Source organism: Filicampus tigris, chromosome 3 (assembly GCF_054856515.1).
Source record: "Filicampus tigris isolate MCC_2025a chromosome 3, RoL_Ftig_1.0, whole genome shotgun sequence".
Taxonomy (NCBI): domain Eukaryota; kingdom Metazoa; phylum Chordata; class Actinopteri; order Syngnathiformes; family Syngnathidae; genus Filicampus; species Filicampus tigris.
In genome coordinates, this window is record NC_141219.1 from 14,984,232 (window position 1) to 15,012,038 (window position 27,807).

The 27,807-nt window shown below is 39.8% G+C and overlaps 1 protein-coding gene across 4 annotated transcripts in view; it reads right to left on the reverse strand.

Moving 5' to 3' along the window:
- The window catches only part of smyd3 (SET and MYND domain containing 3), a 53,378-nt gene that overhangs the window by 7,919 nt on the left and 17,652 nt on the right, over nucleotides 1–27,807 (reverse strand). For 2 of the 4 annotated variants that reach the window (XM_086026053.1, XM_086026056.1), the window contains exons 6-8: nucleotides 5,191–5,258; nucleotides 1,784–1,886; nucleotides 1,561–1,671 (exon numbers count right to left, since the gene is read on the reverse strand). In XM_086026053.1, the coding sequence (XP_085882179.1) occupies nucleotides 1,561–1,671; nucleotides 1,784–1,886; nucleotides 5,191–5,258 (282 nt within the window). Of the gene's footprint in view, nucleotides 1–1,560; nucleotides 1,672–1,783; nucleotides 1,887–4,487; nucleotides 4,578–5,190; nucleotides 5,259–27,807 lie in introns of all 4 variants that reach the window. The other 2 variants (XM_086026057.1, XM_086026055.1) reach the window with 2 other exon arrangements.

Sequence of the window (27,807 nt, forward strand, 5' to 3'; positions counted from 1 at the left end):
TAACGTGAGGAAAATGGTCAGAAATGTGCAAATTAGTCTTAAAAAACCGATGTAAAAAAAAAAAAGAATCATGATAAATTCGTGATCATGATTTCATTTTTAAAAAATCGTGATATGATATTTTTGCCATATCGCCTACCCCTATGCTGATAGTTAACTGGCCATGAACTACCACAAACTCAAATGAATCCTTCTTAAGGAAGAACAAATATATGCAGGAAATATCCCAATGCCAACTCAATATTTCCCTTTCAACACAAACAATGGCACATTGGTGGAGCTGCAAGGACGTGAAAAGGTTGGTTTCACTCGTCTGCAACCTTGAAAGCCTGCACCAATATCACAAAACTGCAAAAAGCTATTTTACAAGCACTATGGCTTACTGTATTTTATGTGCACACAGAGATACACAAAAGCACCTAGAGCATAAAAACACAAGGTTTGATGTCAACTCTGGGTCACAACCCAGCAGCCTGCCATCACCATCATCACAAGATTAAAGAGCGGCGGAACGACGAAAAGCTGTTACGGGCTGTTGCGGCCAGAACAAAGGCGGATTAAATAAAGTCTGAGGATGCACACGGGCATATGAAAGATGCTTCAAAGTGCATGAATGTTGCATGACAGTACAACAGATAATAGCGCGAAAAGTGGAAAAAAATCTGAATCGGGGTAACCATGACAGAGAAAACTTGAACAAAAAAGAGATGGCGAGACACTGTGATATAAGGGTGGACCAGATCAAGACAGATGAAAAAGAAAACTGCAGGTGAAGGATTTTTTTTTCCCAAGACGCAGTCAGTCAGAAGAGGGGGCAGATGGCGAGTAAAGAGTGACAGAGAGGAAGCGAGCAGGAGACACCAGAAAATGACATGGTGTTCTGCTCTGATACACTCTGATATGAGTAACATAGCTAAGTGTGTGTTTTTGTTCTACAACAAACACATCCAAGATGGTTTGGCTTGGCAGTATTGTGCAGTCAGTGAGAGCACAAAACCAGGCATCTGCTAAAAAGGAAATGTCAAGAAAAGCCTACTAGAACATCTGAATTCAACTTAGGGTTATCAGAGGTACTTTAACTCATTCACTGCCAGACATTTTCAGACCCTCTTTTCCACTAACGTTTAAAAAAAAATATTCCTTTTTTATATTGATTTTTTCCTGTGACTGACTGGCTGGACTGTGAAAAGACAAATAAATTCGTCAATGGCAGTATATGAGTTAAATGGTGGCGGATAGAAAAGGATATCTGAATGTGTCAAAAAACATCTGCAAACTGCTGTAAATGAATCCTTTTAAAATACAATGGACTATTTTACTCTGAAAACCAGCCCATCAATGAAGCTTGAGCTGCTATGAGTAAAAAGGGAGGAAAAACTATTCAATTTTATCCAATGGTGTAGCCACCAACATCCCAAGATATTAATTAACCCTAGTGAGAGCCTATTGAGCAATCTCAAAAGGAAGATCTAAGAGACCAACAACATCAACACTTTCCCTCCACCTGTAGTTGACACGGTGGTAGATAAATGTGTAGAATGTGGTGTTTTAAAGTCTTACCGTGTCTTGGGAGTCGCATTTCTGGCAGCGGCATGTAAAATGGTACTGGTCCTCCAGCTGTTTCCGACGTTCTTCCGTCAATGACAGCGTCTCTATGTAGCTAATTGTTAGCTGAACGCAGAAGGAAAAAAAAAAACATTTAATTCAAGGTCATACATATTTTTCGTGTGAAACTCAGAGACTCTGTGGAGTGTCAAGTGTTGTGTTCTTGCACATACAGTACCTCCTCTGCAGGTTTGATATCCCGAACAGCTCTCAGGTGTAGCTTTGTTCCTTCAAACACCATCACACAATTTGGCCTGCAGTCATGGTTTAGCAGCGATAAACTGAGGTGACATAATGATGGGTGAGGGGGAAGTGCCATGGGGTGGGAGTGGGGAGTAAGGAGTGAGGAGAGATGGTTTGAGAGGGGAGGTCATGTGGAAGTGGATATACAGTAGAAGACAATTGAGAAAGTTCAAATCAGGATGATTGACTACTAATCTGCATCACATAAGAATCAGATGTGAATCTGTCTGTGCACGTTCAGTACAAAACAGTGATTGGATACATGTTTTTGTTTGTTTTCCAATTTACTTTTTAAGCAGGAATCATTCAGTATGAAGCATGGACAGGAGCGAATGGTGGCACTGGGTAACTGTAAGTAGTTGTGACTGTAGCAGCATGGTGAGTGTAACGTTAAGTCCGTTTATTGGGTGTATAAATGTCCAGTATAAGGGCCGGTCTCAATAAAAGTGGACTGACCTTTAATGTAGGCTATCTATTTCCACTTCTGTGACAAGCTGCTCCTGTTTTATTAGCCATTTTACCCTGCATGCGGCCATAATATCACAAAATTCACTAGGCTGGAGAAGACTGGAACCAACAGCTCATTTAGACAATGTTAACCGAAATAAGGATGGGCCTGTTTTAATTGTTTCCACTGGAAAACAAAAAACAAAAACATAAATTGTATTTTCAGGCATTTATGTGCTCACTTCTTGGTCCATGATTCTGATTGATGGCACAAGGCTGAAGGCTCAAATGATCCATAAAGTCAATGAACAAGTTGATGGAATGCACACAAATACACATTTGGGACAAGAAGTGCGCAATGCTTCTAACATAACAAATGTCACTCTTTATTTTTCAGTCTGTCTATTAGAACTCACTAGTAGCACACACAACCAAGCCAAGAGACGTCTACTCCATTTCTGTCAAAACAAAAAAGCTTATTTCCCACATGCATATTCACATTTCAAAACAGTGTCACCATAAAAACACACTTGATTGACTGCCTGAGGAATTTTTACACTGCTTTTTTTATGCTGTCAGTAAACTTTGATTATTTGTTTAAATTATTAAAGGGATGAGTGGAATAAATATTACACACATTTTTTTACAGAAAAAAATCTAACAAAATACAGAAAGGTAAAATGAATGTTGCAGGATGTGAGGTAGAGAATTCTCAATGGAATGATCTTCAACTTCCCTACAGTGCCACTTTATAAGGTACAGCTGCACCATTTAATGAGACCAATACAAGGGGCTGTATCAAAAATTCTGCCTTTAAGACAACAGTGCTCTATTATGATTGGTACGTAATGCGGTATGTAATAATGGAACCTGTTAAATGCACATCTGAGCCAAATAACCAATAAAAAGATCAAATTCATTGCTAGGGTGTCGCATTCCAACAGACCTTGCTCTTTTATTGTAGAGAGTATGGGAAGAAAAAACACATACGGATTTTAAGAGCTACACTACATGCACTCATGAAAAGGCATTTCAACCTGTAACACGCATGGCAATGAAAAAAATTGCAGACCTTTGTCTGCGTTTACGATCCCTCGATTACTGCTTTGATTATGATATTCATTGTGTGCGTGTGTGTGAGCGCGTCTTTGTAAAGCCATCTGCAACCCGCTGGCTTTGTTCTACGACCTACAATACCGACGGTCCAGGTCGAATATCAACTAGGAATCAAGGCCTCCACACAATGCTTTTATCTGATTGAGCGGCAGCTCATTAGCATAGTAATGAGATTAATGAACTAAACGGCAACAATGTCTGCTGGCACTCACTGGAACCAACTGTTGCTTAACACGGTGGACACCAAGATAAACACTACAAAGGCTTCCTGAGATACATTCTATTTTTTTTGGAAGATGTAGTTTACTAGCACGCAATATACAGCAGCACGCGATATGTCACTGGATGTTTATCAGAGCTATTGCATGATATTTAAAGGTCAAGGATGCCAAAGGTTAAATTTGGACTTTTCTTTTAAAATGGTATTTAAACATGTCTGTAGCAATTTAAAATGGCTCCAGGGGCATAAACACATTCAAGAACCTCTTTAAAGTACAGACCTTCACGGGACATCACATTTGAGTTTGTCTGCCCGTTTAATAGCAGGCCATAGCCTCAAGGATGATGTAAGATGGGACTGTACCGTTTTTTTTTTGTTTTTTCTTATTTTTTTCTGTACTGTGTGGTATCGGGTTGGCTCATAGAATGAATAAGTGATAGTATAGTATAAATATCTCCATAGATAGACCATTTAAACACTGTCTTTAAGGATGTCAGTGTTTTTGTTGTTTGTTTGTTTTTGTTTTTTGCCGTGTAAAACAAAGTGTAATTGCAGATCCACTCCAATAGGGGGCAGTGGCACTCTCATTGTCAGAGTCAGCGCAGTGAGCGTAAATGATGTTAAAACAGTAATTTTTTGATGTTAAAGCAGATTTGGACACATTTTTTTGATGTTAATAAGGACATAATGTTATACTGTATAAACAAATGATACTATTTACAGTTGTAAATAGTCAATGTGACAGAAACTCCCATTTTAAATGAGGAGAAAAGAGTTGAATAAACGAAGTGCATTGGAACATTTGAAGAGGAGTTTTGGGGGTATTGGAGGAAAGGAAAAATGAACAGAGCCTCACCCATGTAATCCTTCTTTCCACGGTGAAACCACGGTTGCTAGGCAACACAAAATATGAATAGGCAGGGGACCATCCTGAGAACGGGCCCATCTTCAATGGAAAATACACACACACTGACACACATGGTTTGGCTGAGCTGTGATAAAGCGACTGTGACCATCTGACATCTCAACACTGGCCAGATAAACTGGCTGGGATACCTGCAGTGTGTGCGCGTGTGCGTAGCAGCACAAACAACATGCAACAGAGGGCCTATTCCCAGTTTTTACACCCTAGTCTTGATACTGGGATTGTTACAGTACGTTGCGCCTTGCTGTGTGTTGAGTCTCAGCAGTTGGAGACAAACCTACAGTAGATCTCCAAACGCTCTGCACAATCTGTCAATTCTGAGTTTTCAACTTTTCTCCTCAAAACAAAAGAGGAAGAAAAAACACCATTTCCTCAATTCTGCGCACTTCAAAGGGCTGTCAAGAAAACGGCGAGATTGGGTCGAGCGGGTGCCTCCGCAAGCGAGTGGGTAAAGGATGTGCGGGGTTGTTTGGGTTGCCGTGATTCAGCTGACAACTTTGGGGTTGCATTTGAATTTGATGCAAATGTATTGTGCGCGATGTGAAAGTGAGCGCTATGAATATTGGGAGTTATATTGGATCTGAAGCTATTTAGTTATGCATTCTACACAAAAGGGCCTTCGTGTGAGTGTTACCTGGGGTACAGCCCAACTCCAATTTCTTGCAGCTCTCCGTCACTTATGGTGAAACAATTACATGTCACCTGAAGGTATAAAACAGGGAGAAAAGAGAAGATAAACAGAAGAAATGAGTTCAACTGCTCAAGGAGCAAAAAATACTTTTCATCATTTGTTATGATCATTTTCACACAGACTTTGGCACCCAAACCCTTTACTGAATTTGACTTGGCAAGTGGATTAAATTTTACGGCTGGCAAAATGTTACATGCAGATAAAGAACTCTGAAGACTTCAAGGAAATTAATTCAAGAAAACACTAAATATATCATCATTGTAACAATTTACAATTAAAATAACTATTACGTCAGCCTCTATCGCTTAGATGAATGTAGTTAAAGGGGTTTTGAAACAATAGGTTTTTCAGAATCTAAAAAAATCAACATCTGAAATGACTATTCCAAAGTTAATATGAATTCATATTGAGTACGTAGCAAAAAGGCTGTGGAAATGTACTGCAGTTTCTCTAACAAGAATAAGTATAGTGTACATCCTCCTCAGGCGGATTTTAAAAAAATATATTTTTTAACTAAAATCTTTTAAAAGCTGAAATATTTTTCACAAATAAATGTTTGTGGCAAGCAGCTTCTTCCACTAGGGGTTGTGACAGCGAGTCACTTGTCAAGTATCCAATATATATATATTTTTTTAAACTCTAGATGACCTTCCTGACACAACCCTCTCATTTATAATCCGGATTTGGCATAATGATACTTGCTGCAAATAAAAGTGTATGTTCGGCTTCCAACCGCAAACAAACATATTGTTCATTTAATAGCTCTCTGACAGTCAATCAAAGCTGACCATGGTGATCTTCACAGGCGAGGGCATTTCTAAAACAATTGAGTTTGGCTATTGACCTGTTTTTCTTATATTGAGGTTACAAACCATGTCACAGCCGATCCATTTATATATACAGTATAAACATACGGTATAACCTCAGTATTAATAAAAACGGTTGCAAGCCTCTAGTGTGAGTTTGTAAGAATTGACATCAGCGCAGAAGATCCTCTATGAGGCATCTGGAAGGCTCCTTTCGATCCATCTTAACTCAATAGATTAAAATTCCTCACAATGAAATAAAAGGATCCCCAAGAAAACAATAAAGTGCACATTCATAGCAGCAGGTTTTCATTACGCATTTGTGTGACTGATAGAATTTGAGCTGCTGTTCACGAAAGACACGATTACAGAGTCCCTTCACCATCAAGCATTGAGTCTGGAGCTTGTTTTTTTTTTTTTTTTTTTTCCAAATGCAGCTTTAAATCTGAGTGCCCATATCAGCTCAATCCATCGCCTATCTACAATATCGTCGTGTCTGTCACACATAATGTACTGGTATATGCTCTTTATATGAGGTGAAAAGATGATGGATTTGAGATGGAGGAACAGGGACAGATGAGTAACTGAGCGAAGGGTGTGGTGAGCAGCCCGTGGAGTGGAAAATGGGGGGGGGGACACCCTGATTCGAAAATGTCACGCACCAGGGGGGAAAAAAACACTAAATGTCATATTTCCTTATGCGTTTCATACATTTTTGACCTCATTCAGCACGTTGTGAAAACGGTCACAGTCGACAGTTTTCAAAGCAGCAATGACATTTTTGATGTTACTGAGAGTATGATCGGAGGAACATCATGGAAGTCAAACTCTCCTGAGGGTCCATAATTGAAACATTCATAATCCAGAAATTAAGATCTCACAAGACCTCAGTTCAGTGAGCTACTTTGGAATTTTGTGGCTTTCAGTGAGTGTAAAGAGACAGAGAATGCGAAAAGAACAATATACACCAGAAGTTGCATGAAGTGCATAAAGTCAAATTAAAAGCACTGAGACGATAGTGCCACCCTAAGTGTAGCCAAATGACACCAAAGGAAAAATTTTCATTGTTGTTAGATTTTACTAATAACGACTTCTAAGTTAAATATATATGTTAAAAAGTTACATTAAAAATCATGGGGCTCATATTGAACCGTCTCGTCAACGCATTGACTGTTGCTTAATATTGTTTAATCGGCAAACAGATGTTTTGGCATTGAGAACTGAGATGCCTCGTTGAAATGATGGACATATAACCCTAACAGCGGTGTCTCAATCGTGTGGAATATTTGACTAAAAATGAAACTGGTAGTTAGATCAGTGGCAAAATATGCTAATAAGTCTATCCAAATACAATAAAACATGTGAGCTGATGAACAGCCTAAATTGTCATGTCAGCTATCAGTGAATTCACCAAACACCCTCTCTTGTACCAGTGACATTTATTTTCAATTTACCCTTTATTAGGTAAGGCAATTGAGAACAGGTTCTCGTTTGCAATGTCAACATGGCTGCAGATGGCAAAGTAAAACAAATTGTACAACGTGATTACAGTCATAACTAACCAGACAAAATCTCCTCCAATCAAAAATACACCATAAGTAACTTCACCCAACCCTTAACTGTTGCTAGCTGATGACAGAGATGAGTCTCCTTTGACCAGTATGAGGGCACTGGAATCATAATCACAGCACACGCGATGTGGCCAACTACAAGCAGAGTTTGACAGTAAAAAAGAAACGTATATAGTTCTTTTATATACTGTGGTCAATAGCGGCCCAGCAGCTGTGTGACTTGAATTGGTGGTAGATTTACAAGTTGCGACTGTAAGGCGACTGTGTGAAGGCAATATTAGCTAAAGTCAGTTAGGAAAGTGACACAGGTGAAAGCCTCGTTTCTACCAAGCAGATTTTTACGCTACTTAAAACAAAATATTATTATTTGTATTGTCACAGTTGTGAATTTTTTGACGACTCTTCCATTGAAGTGGGAGCCACACAGGTACCTTAACTCATTCACTGCCAGACATTTTCAGACCCTCTTTTATCCTAACATTTGAAAAAAAAATGAAAACAATTTATACATTCCTGTGATTGAAAGGCTGGACTGTGAAAAGACAAGTAAATTCGCCAATGGCAGTGAATGAGTTAAGATGGATATATACACACATTGTTGATTGGTCGACAACAACAACAAAACACGTCAGATCTTTCTGTAATAACACGAAAGACCATAATATGCAGGATATCTTCCATTCCTTCTCCTTTATTTACAATGTCATGTGGCTCACCCTTGTTGAATTCATTGGATGGTAAAACTGAGACTGTAGGACTTTGCCATTTCAGAACTGAACTGTACTGTACTGTACTGTACTGCTTAGTGGAAACATAGGCCAAGTGTGCTTACATTGCAAGTATACCAATGCTGCTCTGGAAACTAAATCTAATCTTAAAGGTTTGTCCTTCAATTTTTTGGGGTACTTTAGCTCCTGTAAAGCATCCATCACTGCTGTCCTAGGGGTGGTTTGGCCTGCTTTCTGCAATCAGATGCTTTGCAAACAAGTATTCAAGCAGCGGTGAACGAGAGGATCAAAATTATGTCGTCGATGTTTTGGAGCCATATATGGGTGTCACACTCCTAAGTAGCTGGATGTGGGTTGGGGGTGGCGAGAAGCGATATATGAGTCGTCTCATATCGGAGCTGCTTTGCTCGCTTCTGTCATGTCAGTTCAAAGAACTCACGAATGGATGGTTTATGTCTTTAATGGGGCTGGAAGAGGGAAGCAGACCTACTTCCTGTCAATCTGACAAACACTACAAAGGCCATTAGATACAATCAGCAGTTGTGTGTGTGTGCGTGCGCGCGCGTGTGTGAGTGCTCTAATAATGCTGATAAAGTATTTATGATTTAATCATTGCTTTGTCTTTTCTCCAAAGACATACAAACATACCCATAAACAACAAAACGAATCATCAACCTCCTTGTACGCTGTTGCTTGCCTTCATAAGCCACGGGAAAGCATTTTTAAAAAATATTAATTATCTTTAATGTCTTGTTCTGTCTCCGCTATCAGTTGTGTTGACTTCCTGTCACTCTAATTGGTTCCACAGTTTCAAAATAAGCACATTCAAAGTATTATTTTTCCAGTCTCTATAAATAACTCTCAATTATGCTTTTATTTCTTGAAAGAGCCCCCCCTTGAAAGAGTACCCTTTGTGAACATCACTGTAAAGTACTTAGGACAATAAAAATGATACCACTTTGTCCGCACATTAACCCATTAAGACCTAATGCGCCTGGCGAAACGTCCCTCAAAAAGCTCAGGGAAAATTTACAATCACCCCCTAAAACCTGATGTTTTCCCGGAAATTCAACACCTACAAAATAATTGCCATCTCAGTCCCTGTAGTAGATAATTCCAAAAGAATTTGAGACTTCAGACGTGGCTTTCACACAGGCCGGAGTTTATTATTATTTACTTCAATCAACAATGTAAAAAAGTGTCAGTGCAAGAGAAGTAGTGTTTTTAATTAATAGGAAAAAAATCCATTCTGTTACAAAGCCGTCGATATCGTCACTGTGCACAAACATATATCTTAACCGTATATCACATTCGACTGGTTCCACTGGTTCAAAGTCCACAAGCACGTTGTCTATATCACTACCGTCACTTATTAGTGCTCCGGTGATGATCTGCATCCGCCACTACTGCTTGAAAAAAAAACTCCAATTCAAACCAATAAGACTCTAGTGTTGTCACTTGTTACCAAAATCAAGGTAGTTTTGTTTGTTTTACCATTTACTATAAGCAGTGTTTCAATTGTTTTGGCACTCGCAGATGTGTAAAGTGAGTGATGAAAATGTAGTTCACAAATTGAAAATGAAGCTTGTTACTGAAACGCAGTAATGCGAGAGGACACAAACATAAGGCACATTAAACACTACCTACTATATATGAGCAAATACACAAAGATATAAGCAAACTGCATGCATGAAGAAAGATATTCAACATCAACATGGCCTGCGGCATCTGGAACAGAACACAAGATTGCCCCGTCTTGCTCTCAAATGACTCATTTCAACGTTGATACTGAATCATATCAAAGAATACACAGGAAAAGAAAACTGTCATGTTTTGTCAACTTGGCACATTACCACTGGATGAACGCCGGCCATATAGACACAGACACACACACACACACACACACACGCGCGCGCTACAAATGCACACACCGCAACAAGCAGTGCATCACTCATATCCATTCACAGTCACGTCTCTGTCCGTGTATGTATACTGTAGGTTATAGCACAACGTACTATAGATGCGTTAAAATCCTTTCAGCTAACCGTGTTGTTAATTGTGTTAACATGATCCCACATAATCAGACTATGCTCCTAAAGGTCACATTATGAATGTCATTATCAAGGCTGTGTGAGATTCTAAAAATGCACCTTCCTATCACTGCCAAATAACAAAAATGGTGGCAGAACAAAAGGGCGATTCAGAATTTTAACTGCAATGTTCTCAAATGAATTTTAAAAAAATGCAACACAAAGATCGTACACTAGATGAATAGCAGTAATTGAAGAAAGGTGTAAACAGTAGAAGCTGGTATTTTGAAAACTCATTCTATGCAGCTTGGCCTTTTGTCACTTGGTGACAGTGAATGTAAGGTACAGTTACACTCTCTTCTTACTATAGCAGGAAATACAGAGTTGTGTTTTTTTTTTTTTATACATATTGTACATTTAACTGGACAAAGACAAAATGTAGCTTTTTTAAAGCATTATTGTTATGGGGCTAATTTTTCACTGGAGTTGAGAAAAAATATGTTTCTGAAAAACAAGTAGGTGTGCAAAGCCTTAGCCAGTCTGGGGAAAGATACAAATCAGAAATATGAGGTATGACTGAAGCTAATGTAAAGATGTTATTGTTTTGAGAGCGGTGTTGCATTTTAGGTAATCTTATTGTCCTGCATGACTACTGCTGTGTTGTATGAATGAAAAGCTCTTTCATTACATTTGAAGGCAGCACTCAGTCTCTCACTTCTTCCACATGCAGCCATCGCCTGGAGTGAGCACCAATATAATCACATCACTACTAAACATACAGAATATATCCAGCCTCGGTATGATTGAATTGGAGCTGATATATGAAGTACAAACACTATTCCCTATTCCCGCTTCCAATAAGGATGATTTACAAAAGAGGCTGAAACCTGGAAGAGGGTTTTTCAGGATATATCTGAAAAGCCAAAGATTCCCCCAAGGCACGTTTGAGGAAGTTAAAAATCTTCAACTTTTTAATCATTATTCTCCTTAGTCTCTCCTTATTATTCATGCTATTTCAATGTATTTTATTTAATTAATACTTAAGCGCCATGTGTACGTGTGGTGGGGCAAGACTCATGGGAATGCATATATTGCTTTTTCAGTGTTTTAATGATAAATTCCTGAAGACAGATTTTCTGGTTAATGTCTTCAAGCTCTGACTGGTTAAGGTTTTCTATTGACCGTCTTGTAGTAGTTCATATACAGTACCTTTTTCAGACGGCTAATGGGTTAACTTGTTTGCTTAACTTTATTTAGAAATGATACCGGACGCGTAAACCGTTATCTTTATGTCTGACGGTATCCTTGAGACTTCAAATGGATGTGCTCATTGTGGCAGCAGCCTATGATTAGCCGACCTCTGATTTGATAGACGCAATTTGCCATGGTGGCTTCCCGTCAATCAAAAGGTCGGCAAACCCCCATTTATCTTTAAGTATAATCTGCTTTATTTGAAATGAGCTAATGGACATTAAAAGGAACATGGTGCTGCATGAGAAAGACACGAAAACTAGCGACTGAGACCAAAAACTCATTATAAACCTGTCAAATGGGGTAATGAATTAAGTGAGAAGGGCACACTCCTCTGGCCTTTTTTACACTGCTGTTTTGCAAGCAGTGGATTTTGCCCACCGTCTGCAACAAAATGGAGTCCAACACAATAGAAATGACTTTCATCCATCTCTTTAAATGCACAACTATGTGCATAAAACTTCTCGCAATGCGGGAAATGATGCTAGAGTGACACTAAAGCAATGACAACTGGAACCTTTAGGTTATTCTGATTAATACCACAAAATGGTTGAATGTCTTCAAGATAAAAAAAAAAAAAACAACCACACACACACAAAACAAAACATGAGTGTTTTTCGATTTTACTTTACAAGCAGTGACTATTGTGCAACTAAGTAAATAAGCAACTTTGCATTATTTATCAATCTGCAATGCGTGTTTGGTTGTATGGTGGTGCTATCGCATTCAAAATTCATGTTACTCAATAATTCATTTATCTATTCAAACTTGGCTTATTAAACTCTGCAGAACAAATGCAACAAATAGAACTAAGCTCTCACTGATTGTTACCCTGGGAGGGACACACACTCGCATCCCACACACACACACACACACAAACACACACACACACACACACGCACACACTCGCACACACACAACTGTTAATTAGTGGAAAGTCACAGATGATATTTTTGTCACAGGAACAAACGGTGAGCCCTGTGGGCAGAGAGAAGATTGGCTAGAGTGAGAAAACAGATGCGGGCTATGATGAACAGAAAAGAATCACGAGTAAGGGAGGCATGAAGGAGGAGAAAGTGACAGATAAACTGTATTTAAGAGTGGCAATAATGGGGATGAGTCGGGACAAGCTAAGGTCTGAATGAAATCAAGATTGGCAACATTGAACTCTTGTCCTGCGCTCAACCAAGGTGACGCCTATAAAAACCAAACGTGACTTGTGTCTACTTACATCTTTATCATCAGCGCTCTGTCTGCCCTTGCAGTTTACAGATTTTCTCCCTGCTCTATATAAATGTTCGCAACCCTCCCGCCAACAGGTCCGATAGTTCGGAGGAACTGCTTCACGTGCTGTAGTTGACTTGCCGATTTTATTCCACAGAGCATTACGTTTTCAATACGCAGACCGAGAAAGCCTATTCTTGTACATATCTCAAGTTCCAAATGGAGACTAAAATGCCGACATTTTTAGGGAGACGCAAATGACAAGTCTGTTCTTTTTCGTAGTCCGTCCATTTTCTATCCCGCTAATGCTCACTGGGGTTTGCTTCCGTGTGGCGTCGCACTGCCGCAGAGACTTTGTGCAGTCTCAGGAGAACTTGGCTCTGTTTGATTGGTAAAATGGGCTCGGATCTCAATAGTAGTTACGTCGGATTGGAGAAACAGTCATGTGACAAGTCCCTGACAAACCAAAAAAGATCGCATGTAATATTAAATACCTAAATATAAAATTACGTCAGACACTTCCTCTAAAGGTAGATAAAATGCGTCTCAATGACAAATCTGGGCTACAACTGGCTGGCAACCAGTCGAGGGTTTGACCTCTTGCTAGGGCTGCACGACATTGAAAAAACACGCAATATGGGTGTTGATATTTAACACGTACCTAGAGAAATGAAATTTTTTATCATCTCATAAAAGAAGGAAGATTTTTCATGTGGCAAAAAAGTGGGATCAATGTATTTTTAACTAATTCATTGTGATAACTTTTTTTTTTTTAATATATAGACTTAAAGTTATTTAGTGTTAGTAATGCTCACCCATTGGATGGACATTTAATGTTGCATTAGATTGGTCAAAGTCAGATAAAAACATAAAATCCACATGAAACTTATTGCACATCTTTGCAATACGCATATTCCACGGGCCAGGATGACAATGCCGATATTATTTTCTACTTCTCGCCCCAAGTCGGCTGGCAGAGACTCCAGCTCACCCGTGACGCTAATAAGCAAAAGTGGAGGAGAAAAAGGATGAATGGACAAATCTCTGCATTCAAGTCATTTTCTCCTTTTGACAGTTCCCAGCCATTGTGTTGTCTTATGGAAAAAAGAGGTTTTATGGTGAAGCTAAGGTATCTGATTTACTGTCCTAAAACACAGAGATGCAGTTCCTCTTGCTGCAGACTGGAGTATGATGTCTATTCCACAAACATACTGTCAAATCTGCTCTGTTCATTCTTCCAAAAGGAAGGTAGCATTCGTCTATTTTATACTAAGGCAAAGATATTCTAGTTTACTCCTCTTACGTCAATACTGAAATCAAATTTCAGTGATCGAGCTGCGGTAGGTATTTACTATTGTGGTGACAAACTAAAGCGAGGGTAAAAGAAACAAAGAGGATGAATAGAAGGTCTTGCTTCAGGCTGGTGTATACCAGCATCTGGAAACATGGCTCACTTGCACACAGGCACAAGTACACACACCTGCAGGGAGGGTTTAGACCTTTCGCTAGTAGTGGTTAGAAGAATAATCCTTCAGTCTCACCACCAGAGTCACGGCCTCAATCCTCTTCTGGAAAATAAAGACTGTAGGTCTTACCGTCTCCTACTTTTGTCAACATAATGACACTGCCTGTCAAGTGGTAGAGCTCCCAATGCAGAGCTCCTAGCAATAAAACATGAGCAAAACAGCCCACACAGGAGCAACTGGTGTGTGCGTGCGTGTGCGTTGTCAGTTGGACCTCATCCTAGAAGATCCTTTTCTTTCCTGCTCAGTGGAGCTCACACACACCAGCTGTACAATTGCCCCGGCAGGTTAATCCCGACATCACCGGGAATGCCGGGTAAGTGTGCATGAATGTGTCTACAGTATCCCAAGCATGCTCCAGTTTGCCCGGATGGATTGTAATTCATGTGGATGCTTTAAGTTGCCTTAGGAACTGTTGGTCTTACTAGATGCAACAAGACTTAGGAACAAGCGGGAAAAAAAAAAAAAAAAACGATGAGTAAAAGGTAAAAGTCCTTTTGAGGTGTGGTTTGACATTGAACTGAAATTGTGTTCTTGCTAGTGCATGTGCGTGTGTGTGTGTGTCCTTACTGGGTTATTGATTCATAGTTCCCCTGAAGGAATACGACATTACTGCTGACCTCTAGGTGTCAGGGTGGAACAACACAAACAAGAGCGGTAGAAGCATGCTTGTGATGGGCGTTGGATTACATTTATGGAAAACTCGTGGTTAATTAATTAATTTGGTTTTTAATGTCATTGTAAAAGGATTAGCAGGGCCCTCACCGAACGTTTTTTAACTCCTGTTTTCCATCGTTCCATGAATCATGGTGGAGTTCATAGTAAAGGTCTTCATGGAGCATATCTTGCCATGGCTGTTGAATTAGCAATTAGTTGACACAGTCCACAACAGACCGCCACGATTCGCACTTCACATTACCAGCTCATCTTAAACCATCTTGGTTTAAAGTGGTCGGTTTCCTACTTGAAGTGGAAAGCAACCCAAACAAAACATTTTTTTTCAAGAATATGTTCTATGCAGGCCCACTAGTTGAAACAAGGCATTCTGATTAATATTGCTTTTGTGGAATATGAGTTAAGCCGTAAAATCCACCCCGTTTTAGCCATTTTGTCACTTGTGTCGCCTGAAAATGACATCAAAGTTGCTCAGGGCTCAGATAACGACCAATCACGCCTCAGCTTCAGAAAATCGGTGAGCTGTGATTGGTCGTTACCCAACTGTAGCGTCATTTTCAGTCAACAGAAGTGGCAAAATGGCCGCCCCCACAGATGGCTAAAAAGGGGTGGATTTTGCTGCTTAACTTATATTCCACAAAAGCAATATTAATCAGAATGTCGTCTATCAACTAGTGGGCTTGCATCGAAAATATTCTTGAAAAAAAATATGTTTGGGTTGACCCCCTTTTTAATAATAGTGCGGTGGGAAACTGCAAAACCCAAACCATGTTGAACATATCAGTCAGAACAAGACATGCTAAGAAAAGAACAAAATGGAGGACAGTGAGGGTCCTCTGTTTTTATTTCTTATATTTTTGTTCAGTGTATGTTAATGATGAATATGCTTGTCCAATGAGCAACCAGCAGTGGTTTGTGTCATCTATATCGTATCAGCTCGACATGCTTGGACCCGGTAAAACAAAAAAAAAAAGCCTCACTAGCGAATTGATCTTAACTGCACTCATCTTTCTCCTTCTCTCCTGTTCCCCTCGAGCTGTACTCTTCAGCAGCTCATTGCGGATTCCTTCAGAGAGGTGGAGGCCTTCAATAAAGTGCTCTGTGCGGCGTGATGAAAGGAGGAGGAGGAGGGGAACCGAGGACCTTGGGGGATGGGAGTGGTGAGCAAAAATTGCGATGTGGAATAAACGATCACAAACTAATCTGTAAGATGTCAGATAAGTGGGTGAGTGCGGGGAACCACCCACACAGACTGGAAAGAGGGCTTTTAATTTTACATCCCTGGTTCAAAAAACTATCTAATGAGGTTCATTTGGGTCCAGTTTTTTTAAATATTCCTTTTGATTGTGAATTATCTTTCATCATCACAAATTACCTTGACTGATGAGAGACAATGTGTTACATTTTATCATCTACATTCAGTGGTCACTTTGTTACGTAGACTTAGACAATTAATTATGAGACGTCATTGATTCCAAGAGCTGTGTCACAAATTTGTCTTTGGCAAGATTGATTATTATTATTAGTAGTAGTAGTAGCCATACAGTTATGTACGTTCATTTTGAGAGGCCTACCTAATGAGGTATGCTACTCTCATAGAGATATTAATATAAATTTAATTATTTCAAAATATTAATGTATTGTCCTCTCCCCGCTCTTCTTCTTCCTCCTCCTTTTTCATGGTCACCTTTCACAAAGCTAATTGTGGCAAAAATAGTATCTTCCTTCACCTGTGAAGCGAGGAGATGCCCTTGACCAACAGGGACGACACAACGTAACACTACAAGGTGTGTGTGTGAGTTGATGTACAAGCCATGAAAAACTAGTCCATAACACACATGGCATCGCCTGCCTCTCCATCTGTCATGCTACTCACGTGCGGGCATTCCATCTCACTGTGATCATCATTATGAGGTTCAAAATTGGTTCGCCCGTGGCCTACACAGGATGACATTTTCACCACAGATCATGCACGTGAATGCTGACAACGAGCTGACACACTAACACACTGAATGGGGCAGGGAGGCTTACCTTTGATCTTTACTACCCCTTATTTAATTAGAGTAACCAACAGCACATTAGCGCACGCATGAATGTTGCCATGAGAGAAGTCATGTACAGTATATCCATATACAGTCTCCTCCAAAAGTATTGAAATGGCAATAAAAACTTGTTTTTACCTCGTAATACCACTCGAAACGGTAAAAACTATATATATATACATCAGTCAAACAATACAAGCAACAATGGAGAAGAAAATATGTACTGTAATTCTCCTGTAGATTCATACGTCATCCAAGCAAAGTGGTGATGGAGGTGTGATCGCAAGGCTTTCGTGAGCGAAGGCACATTAACAGGGCCAGCTAATATTAGCATGTGTGAGAAAAAAAATAAGGCGAAGAAAATAATACCTATGCGTTAGGAGTAAGGGACTCTGCTCCTTCCTTGTGGATTTAAACGGCGAAAAGAGAACACACATTTTTAGCTAAGCTTGCGCCAAAGTTTGACATCTCACAAGACTTAATTTACACATCACCGGAGACAAATTCCTTGTATGTTTTATGTCATACAGCCGATTCAAACTTTAAAACAGTTTCACGTGGTCAAATTGAGGTGTTACTTTTAATGAATTTCAAGAGCCTGGTTTTAGTCGTCCTAATGCAATAGCTCAGTTTTCTTCAGTGCAGTAAAGATACGGATAGTTGCGCTAGTAGGAGCAATTTGATTCTGGCGTGCATGTATCAAACTCTTGGCTACAATCCCAAATGAATGCATCAGGTATTGATTGATTGATTTGCCGGGGAAAGCTAAAAAAAAAAAAAAAAAAAAATCAGGTTTGGATCAAGTCAAATAAAATGGAAAAAATAGCCAATGACCCAAGATATGTGATGACTAATGAGGCATGCATTCATGAATAGGCATTCAGGGAGAAATTATTCAGTCATTAAAAAATATATATACATGGGAAAAAAAATCTGAACAGGGATACATTAACAAAACAGATTTATACTGAAGCAGCAATTGTTTATTAAAGCATCTATTCTCAAGCGGGATTATCCCTCTCCATCGCACACAAACACACTGCAGACTCAGGGGCTTCGCGGCAGGAGTCAATTAGAAGAGCTCCCTACTGTAATTACACCATGTTAGATATCCTGGCCCACAGGGACACTGGTGTTACTGTGTTTGTCCTTCCTCTTGTCATCTACCCCAACTATGGTAAATTCACTTTTATCCAACAGATTTATTTTCTTTTAGTCATCACCGAAATGGTAAAGAGGAAGACAATGTCTTTTCTTTTAGTGTACATGCGCACAAGGTTATACAGCAATCTCCATCCATCTGTGCAATACTCCATTCATCTCTTACACTATCTTGTCTTGCTGGCTTTGGGTCGGAAAAAGTGCTGACAACACCAAACCCGCGCTGCAAGAATGGATCAATACAAAGGGGCAAGGCGAGTTGTCTCACACACATACACACAGAGTAGTATTAAGAGTAAACTTTTGGACAAAATACAGGCACAATTCACGACATTTTTACTTGCCCTATTGTAAAACATATATTTCATCTCTACATCACAAGTTGATCAGGTGAGAAAGATAGCTCATCTGTTTACGCTAACACTGGACAATGGGAGATTAGCGAAATTTGGATTCGGAAAATGTGATTTTTTTTTTTTTTTGTCATATTGTATAACGGGAATGTTGCTATAATGTGTAATGTGTACTTCGAGGAGGAAGTGAGCTTCTAGGATGAAAAATTGTTTGACATTACAGAAAGTAATTTTCATCTTCCAAACTACAATCTGACGTTGCAATATAACATAATGAATGGGCTCCATTAAGTTTGATTCAAGGACAAATGCTCCATATAGAGCTACCCAACCAGCAGCCAGTGGGTTAGACCTACACAAGGTATGTAGAGAACATATAGACAGCTGGCCTGGCTCTAACCCAACATTAGAATAAACCCAATTAGCAGCAAATCGAAAAACATGCAAATGAAAGTGTAATAAATTGGCTGGAAAGCGTCTTTGTCATCACACTGAGGTTGCCAGGCGACCTGCCAGAATAAAAATTGGCTCCCACGAACTAGATAAAACCAAAAGCTGCTGTTTATGCGCTTTGATTTTTGTACTAATCAAACAAATGAGATTAAATAAGGCTAAATAGATAGATTTATTGCTGTTGGTCTGAGGATGGCGTCCCATTTGGACGGAGCCCGGCTTGTTGGCTGTAGTCCGGTTAAGTGCTGGCTTGCATTGCCAAATTGGGTGCCTGTTACAGCAGGAACATGCAAATTTAACATGGTGTTGTACGTGCATATATTTTGAATATTACTGTGAAATAAACTGTAATTTCTTGTGGCTGTGTATTAAGTTAAAAAAATGAAATTGGACAAAAATACCAACGTGCAACACATTTTGTTATGTGATGCTGGTTGACTTTCAAGGTGTTCACATAACAAAACAATTAGTCTCATAGGAAATAATAGATATTGAATCAATATGTTCCAGGCCCATACTGTTGAAATCATAAAAGCATACTGGTAGTGCAACATTTTAACATTGCTGACGAACGGCTGTTTAACAGAGGCAGACCGGCCTATAGTACCCGTGAAATGCAGAAAACACTACTAAAGTGTTATTATAAATGTGATGAAGAATTGATTCCCATACTATACCGTGTTCCTACAGTTAATGCTCTGCTGGTTTACTTGCCTTAAAAACACCATAGCATGTACGGCATGAAATAATTTATAGGGAAAAAAAAAAAAGGAGACGATCCATTTAACAGCAGCTTTTCATTATCTTGGATATAACATTCAGTGAAGGTGTGAATGTGTCACATTTAAAAGAAACGACGATGCGCTGCAAAGTATTTATGTTTGCATGTATCACCTTCCACTATTTGTTCCCTGTTCAGTCACCCTCAGAAGGAGTAATGAATTTGTAAACAATTTCATCCATATTGCCTTGACAATGAGCAGCGAATTAGACGTCATTATATTTAAATCTCCATTGGCACAATGTCGTGGACATGACAGTGCTTACGAGAGGTTAATTGCTTAATACCTAGCACTAAGAAAATTAACACTCCATGATAATGTTTTCATGAAAAATGTTAAAAAGATGAGTGGTTGCTTGGCAACTTCAACGATGAGCAACTCCGGTCAAAGACCCTGCTGTGAAAAACCTACATACAGTCGAGTGGAGACCTCAGTCAAGGCCAAAAGATTAGATTCCATTTTTCTATCTTAGTGAAGTAGGCTGCTAAGTGTGTGCTATTCAACACTCCCAGTGAAGCACAACAATACAGACGTCGGTGTGTAACTTTGAATAAAATATTCACATCTGTTTAATGCGAACTGTGAAAACTTTGCAAAAATAATATTTTCAAAAATGACAAGTGATTTGTCTTAAATATAAAAAATTACTAACGCCAAGACAGCAGACATTATGTTTTGGGGTCTAAAGCGGCGCTAAAATTAGTTGATCTTTGTTTTTATGATCCAAAAACTGTTTCTGATCCTCGATAATAAGCAGCTTCATTACTGATTGCCTAGAAAGGCAGTTGCGGGTTTGTTTCCCTGAATTGTAGAGGCAATATAAAGAGAGAATAGGTGAGAAAAACAAACTCTATCTTAGAGATCTCTTTCGGGCGCAATTCTCTGGAGAACATTCAGGAAATTAGGCATAATAACATCCACGCGCACTTTGGTATTATATCACCCGCTATCCGTGTTTTCATCCATCCAGACAAGCGCGCAACAGTAATCATTGTAAACGCTGCGGCGACAGAAGAGCTTGCGGAGAAAGTGTGTGGGAGGACAAAAGAGACGTGAAACAAAGTGGATATCGCAGCTGGAGTCAAAAGCTGTCCACTAAGTCACACCCTGCCCCCAAACAACAACAATGCAGGATAATCAAGGCCAGAATATTGCTGACTAAAAAAAACATTCAGATTAATTTCACATTTGAGCTCCTACTTTTTACCTCTGAAATGCCTTTTTCTCACCTTCATTCCCTCCTTGTGAGATCACACACAGCCAATCTAAATCGGTCACCACAGTCTGACTTCATTCATGATGTACTTGCACTAAGCTGCGTGTGTGGCTATGAGTGTGCGTGATTACGTAAAGCCTAAGCTAATTAGGCTGCGAGGAACAACGGTGAAGCGGAGGAAATGTTAGCGAGATAAGGATGAGCACACCAACACATTCACACCAGGATTATTGTAATGACTTCACACATTGACATACAAGTGTAGACACTGGGACCAAACAGTTCGGTTTGATACGGGTCGGGGGTTTAACAGTTAAGTTGCGACGGGGACAAAATAAGTATTTTGTACAATTTGGGTTTGGGAAGTGCGGTGGCACCATAAAAGGGTGGGGCAAGACATGCCACAGCTTTTATGTCTACAGGCAATTGTAACATCTGTGCAACAACAGGAACAGATTAGGAATTATATGAAAACGGGTTGTAAAATACAATAGACTGGGATGGAGGTTTGTAATTCTTGTTCATTGGAAAAAACACTCACTTTACCACATCACGCTAAATTCAATGAATACCTGAATTCATGGTGTTGCTCAGGTTTGAGGTCACATCTTTTAAGCACCCATCACAGCACCAACAGGAGACACTAAAAGATGTTTTTCCACTGCCCAACAGACTGCTGAGTTACTACTCCCCTGTAGTTGGATATAAAAATATGAACCCAAAATAAAGTAGCCATTTTTTTTTTTCAATTTTGACCTTGATTGAAATATGTTTGAAATAAGGTCAACATTGACATTTTGAATGTACAGTATGGTTTCCAAATTTTTGGATTGCGCCTCAGGCAATTCCACACTGTTCAACATTGTGATAGCAAGAAAAATAAATACAAATATTCACTGTAAGGTCATTGGGGTAGTTGCTTCTTTTGCTGATCTCTCCTTTTTAAAACAAGAAAAGGCATTTGCTCTTCCGTTTTTATTTTATATGTTATGAAAGCTACCAAGGTGTCCTATCATAACTGCATGTCTGATGTTTCTAACAAACCAATCCGTGTCACAATCGGTAAAGAATTGGACGAGCTATGATGAATTCATTGGAGCCTATTCGCCCGTGTATTTGAAAAGGAAATATACATATTCAGCTATTTCCATGATGAAATCATTGATAATTATTCTATTGAAAATGAAAATCAATGTAAAGCTTGGCCATTTGATTTAATTTAATGTAGTTATTTTTTCCCCCATTAACTCTTGATATGCAGGGGAAAGGACAGCAGGGGGCGGCACTGCCTCACTCGCCTACCCTGATCACACATCCCTTTGCAAAGTACAGACTATTTCAAATTATTACAGGAAAATCCCCTCCGTCGCAGGTTCCGGGTTTGTGGTGACGGCATTTTTATTTATTTTTTGTAAATGTTGTTCATTTAGTAGTTTCGCTGTAACCCCTCGCGTCCCGAAAAAAATATCTGTATGTATTGATTGAGCCAATCAGAGCATTGCTGTCATTTTGCCAGCTGCTGATTGTCAGTTGTGTTCTGTCCATAGCGTGCTGCTCGCCTTTCTGGTCACTTTAGTATTTCCCATGCTGTAATATGATGTTAGCGAAAACAGCATTGATGAAGCCACCCACATTTACAAAAGAAGAAACACAGCCAGCTAGCAACTGCCCATAACGATGTTCATAACAAAAAAAAAAAAGTCACCGATGTAGAAGGGCGGAGCTGAGACTGTTAATGCGCACTTGTACTATTTGCTCATGCAGACAAAATATTTTCGACAGTCAGTTTCAACACGACAAGTTGTTCATTTTTTTTATATGAATAAGACAGCATTATTTTGCCGTTGAAACGGGAATGCACTGTATTGCGGCGGTTTCATCATCATCGTGAGTTGTAAGTGCACATTTCACAATATTTTGGTGTTATTCATTGATCCTGCTCTCAATACATTATAAATGTTTAAATATGTTTGTATCGTTTTAAGTGTGTTTAAAGACCTTAAACAAAAATTGAAGTGGCGTAAATGTTATAATAACATCCCTAGGGTGTGTATTTTTATATCGTGGATTTCACTTATTACGGTGCTGGTGTTGTTGAACGTAACCCCCGCGACGGAGATGCTGTACTGCAAAAACCATGCTGCACTGAAAGCAACAGTCGGACAGAGACGCACTAATAAACACTGCAGGACAAGTAGACTCTGTAGTATTTGTTTCGACATAAGGCGATATGCACTGCATTATTCCAGAGAAGCCTCATCTGTTGCAAGTGGAGACGATGGACTATAATACTGTACAACAGCTCCCAGACTAAAAGAAGAGAGCAAACTAGTGTAAGCAAGTGTGTTCATTTTTTTGTCATTTCTAGCAGTGCAACTTCAAATGTTGGAATGGCGCGGAGTTGACGCATCAGCTCGATAATTGAGCGATCTGCGGTGGTTTGGGTCACCAATATGAGATCGGCTTGGCACAAACCCCAGCTCACCAGTTAACAGACGAGGAAAAAGCGTTGTCAATAACGACAGCCGGGACTATGCTGTGGGGAAGGGTCATGAGTACTTTATTTCTCCTTGGTTCTAATTGGCCTCCAATGGATGAGAACCTCACACTTGTCCAATTAGCATTTAAGGTTTTTAAGTGACTACCATTTAGCAAACGGTTTTATGGGTTCTTCCACCACACAGTAATTATGGTGGTGCAACCCTTCAAAAAAAAAGTAATTCATTGAGCCTAAAGTCAGTTGCACTTCAGCATATGATTTCTTCTGTGTATCATGTTGGGAGGGTAATGATAACGTTCCCATTTGTGAAGTCAGTCGAGTTTGAGTGTCTGCATTCTATTAAATGGCTCAACAGCTAGCAAATAATTATGAAGACAATAAATTACTCCTACACACGAGCATCAAGTCACACTTGCAGATCTACTCCACATCTGTCCACAGAGTGAATCACGCCTACACGGAGATGTGCACAAGCAATATGATTCTAACAACGCCAACACAGAGAATTAGCCGGGAAAATGCTGCTTACCCGAGAGAATATGTGAGCATGCAAATGTGAACCATGACCTACCTGTGCTGTGCATGCAGTTTCGCCATCTTTGCTTACAGTAGAGAAAACAGGGATTGGATGTTTTTCTGCCATATTAGAATGCCCTTGTTGACAAGATTATAAATAAACATCTCTACTGAGATGGAACAAAAGTGCACACAATGTCTGACATTTTTCAGTGGACATACCCAAAGAACCTACGTAAACTGATTTGATATCTTCTACTTTTAATTTCCGGTTGACTGGACACAGGAAGTCTATTTTGGAAAAAAATTGCAAGTGCAAGCATAAAATACCGACAAACATGCTTTTGAAGGACGTTGTTAAACCATTTCCAGCAAATGAAAATGTTAATAGATTGATAATGAGTCTGAAAAGGGAGATTAAAATTTTCTGCTTACATTGGGGAAGATTCATTGCCAGTTTTATCATTGAATAAACACAATTCATCTTTAATGACCTATTCACTTCTGACTTTTCAACAAATTGTTCCTTCATGTAAATCTAATTTCCCGCAAATTCAATCATCTACCTGTGGACAGCAGAAAGATAGATGGTTTGTGGTCAGTGTGAACTCATGCGGTAAATGACCAACACCGACTATTATTTGGACTTGAAAGCCAACGTTTTAAATGTGAAGTGTGCGAATTAGTCACTTCATTCTCTTTTTTTTCATTTCTTGTTTAATTGCTACCAAATAAATGAAAAAATAATACGTCCATTTTTTCATAGAGTTTGCCCTTACTCAGGCTGCAGGTGAGTTGGCGGTTAAACCGGTCACAGACAAAATTTAAGAAGTGAATACCACTTTGGCCACGTGTTAAGAGCTACAGATTTTAACCCTCAAAACTCGACGTCAACTGCACAACCATCCGAGGTCTTCCAAGAACAGCTTTATCTCATTCTTCCATCAGTCTTTGTCAGAGATGTGACCGCAGCATCCCGGCAGCAGTTTAAGACTCCTAGACCCACAAGGAGAGGGGAAATGATGGAATGTCAGTGACGTCGATAAATGATGGTCGGGCGGAAAGGAGCCAAGCAGACAAAGAAAACGACGACGCAGAGGAGCTGCTTTGAAGCACATGGAGTCGTTTATATATGTGTGCAGATTTTTTATGTGGCGACATGTCGACCCTGCGAGCTGCATGAGCAATGGCTCTCAATGCGGCGGGGGCCGATGCAGCATAACAATAAGTTTGCACACACTCCCTCCGGCTGCACTACAAACACAAACCTATACCGATATAGTGGCGTAAACATACATAGGAGGTGTTTAAGAAAGGTTCCAGCACTCTTGTCACCAAGTATATTTCAAATTTAAACCACACATTTTCCACGTCAAAGCAATCCCGTTGGTGCCTAATGCACTTTCCTAGTCTTCTTTGCCACGCCTTCATGCACTCCTAGAAGGATTCCTCCGAGAGCCTCCACAGCTCCATCATCGCAGCCATCTTGATGTCATCCATGTTTTCAAAACAGGATTCACTGATGAGCCCCTTGAATTTGGGAAAGTAAAATCACACGGAGCCAGGTCGCGTGATTCGCTGTTTAAGATGAAAGAACTGGACTTTAGAACAGCGCTGATTTGCTGGTCCAATTTAAGACCACTGTCCATTTTAAAACCCAAGTTTGAGACTGTTGGCTTTGGATATGAAGTCAGGGGGCCCTGGTCAACGGGTTGAGATGTGGAAGAGCCACTGGGACCGAACACCATAACTTCTGTTTTCTTTTCGTTGAAATTTAGGAAATGTTGTGACATCCAGTCTTTGATGTCCTCTAGGCAGGGCAAAAGATGTCTTATGGAGAATGCGTCTTTTTTGCTCAGCGGGATATAGATTTGGCAGTCGTCCGCATAGCAGTGGAAGGAAATACAGTGTTTTCAAAGGATGGAACAGAGGGGCAGCAAATATAAAGAAAACAGCAAGAGCCCCAAAATAGAACCCTGTGGAACACCATACGAGAGAGGGGCAGAGCGGGACTCGGAGGAACCTAGGCTAAAATAAAAAGTCCTGCCAGCCAAACAGGCCCTAATGCACTCTAGAGCACTTCCACTAATGCCCACTTGGTGTTGCAAACGAGTCAAAAGAATACTTTTGTCTACCATATTGAATGCTGCAGTCAAATCCAACAAAACAAGACATACATACACACAAAAAACGTAATTCAAACATAAACATAGCAACTTGTAGACACACGAGGGGTAGGTGGCTTTAGGAAGGAATAAAAGATTCTTCAGCCAGATCTCATCTGTCACTGCTTATTGCACCATTGTACTTTGCCGAGCAATCGCAGGCGCGTGCACACACACGCAAGCCTGAAGCAACACACAATCATGCAACTGACCAAAACCTGCTGCACACGCACAAGAAAACATAAACCACAGTCCGCAGCACATTATAACAAAGCATCAACACACACTGACACACATGGATATGCACAAGGCCAACATCCAACACACAAAAGAGAATCACTCTCTCCCTCATTACTCTCCTGGGATTACAAAGTGCAGTAATGATGCAGTCGTATTACTCCATTCCTCGTGTCAAGAGTGTGTTTGCAGTGCACTGTAAAACCATTGTTGAGATGGAAACCATTAGCATAAAGAATGATTTGATGACACAAGCCCCTGCCGGTCATACGGACTGATTACTCACGGTAACGACCTGCATGGTTAAGCACAGTGAATAGTTCAAGTATACAATATTAAACTCCTCATTTGTTACCGAGGAGGCCAGAGGTGTGTGCGCCGTGAGGACTAACAAGAAGGGAATGGCAATGGATATTGTAGGGATGCACTGGGAAGCCGGATAAAAAAGCAATAATCAGCAAAGACTTCCGCACTTCTTTTCACTAATAGAACAGATCGATGCATGCAATCACAGTGCCCCCTACGGGTGGCCAAACACCATTTACAAGTCCCTCTTAGCACATTACTGTTCACTGCTAGACTATAAACATGGCATTTGAAATAGCTCACATAAACGCCCCTGAGGTAATTGTTTTTTTAGACAGTTACTATGGAAACCGCACACAGAAAGTCAATTCATCCCATTGCTGGCAACCATGGTCTAATCACCAAACTACCTGTGTAGATGCATGTCACTGTAGGCACATGTCGGTTAATGACTTAATTCAACTGCGGCAAGTTGTGTTGCATGCCAGCCACTGCAGTTAACTATTTGGAAAGCATGACAGCACTGGTGAGAAATACAAGCTCCATCAATATGTGATGGGAGACACATGTACTGACTGTGCAAAGAGGAAGGAGTCGGACAGCAGTAGATTCAGTCCAGTTGCTTTGTAAATCCTGGATATGCAGATTAACAATCTTTAAAACCAATCACTGTGCCAAAAGTGCGCAACAGGAAGCAATGAGTAGTGTCAAAGAGTAGGGAAACCTACATATTGTGGAATGTCCTGTGAAAAAAAACATCCATTTTAATTTTTTTTATTTTTACGTGAATGGGGTTTCCATGTTACAGACATCCCATTAGCATGAAAATAAAAATCAAACTTACAAAATTGGACAGATGTGTTTTTCACAGGACATTCGACGATATGCAAGGGCACAGCAACCTCGGCCAAGAAAACATTTGTCGCATCTACAAAGAGCCAATGTCTTTGATCAATGTTTGGAGCTAAAAGTAGGATGGGTTAAATTGCATAATTTCGATCAGGGATGGGCAATTTAAATG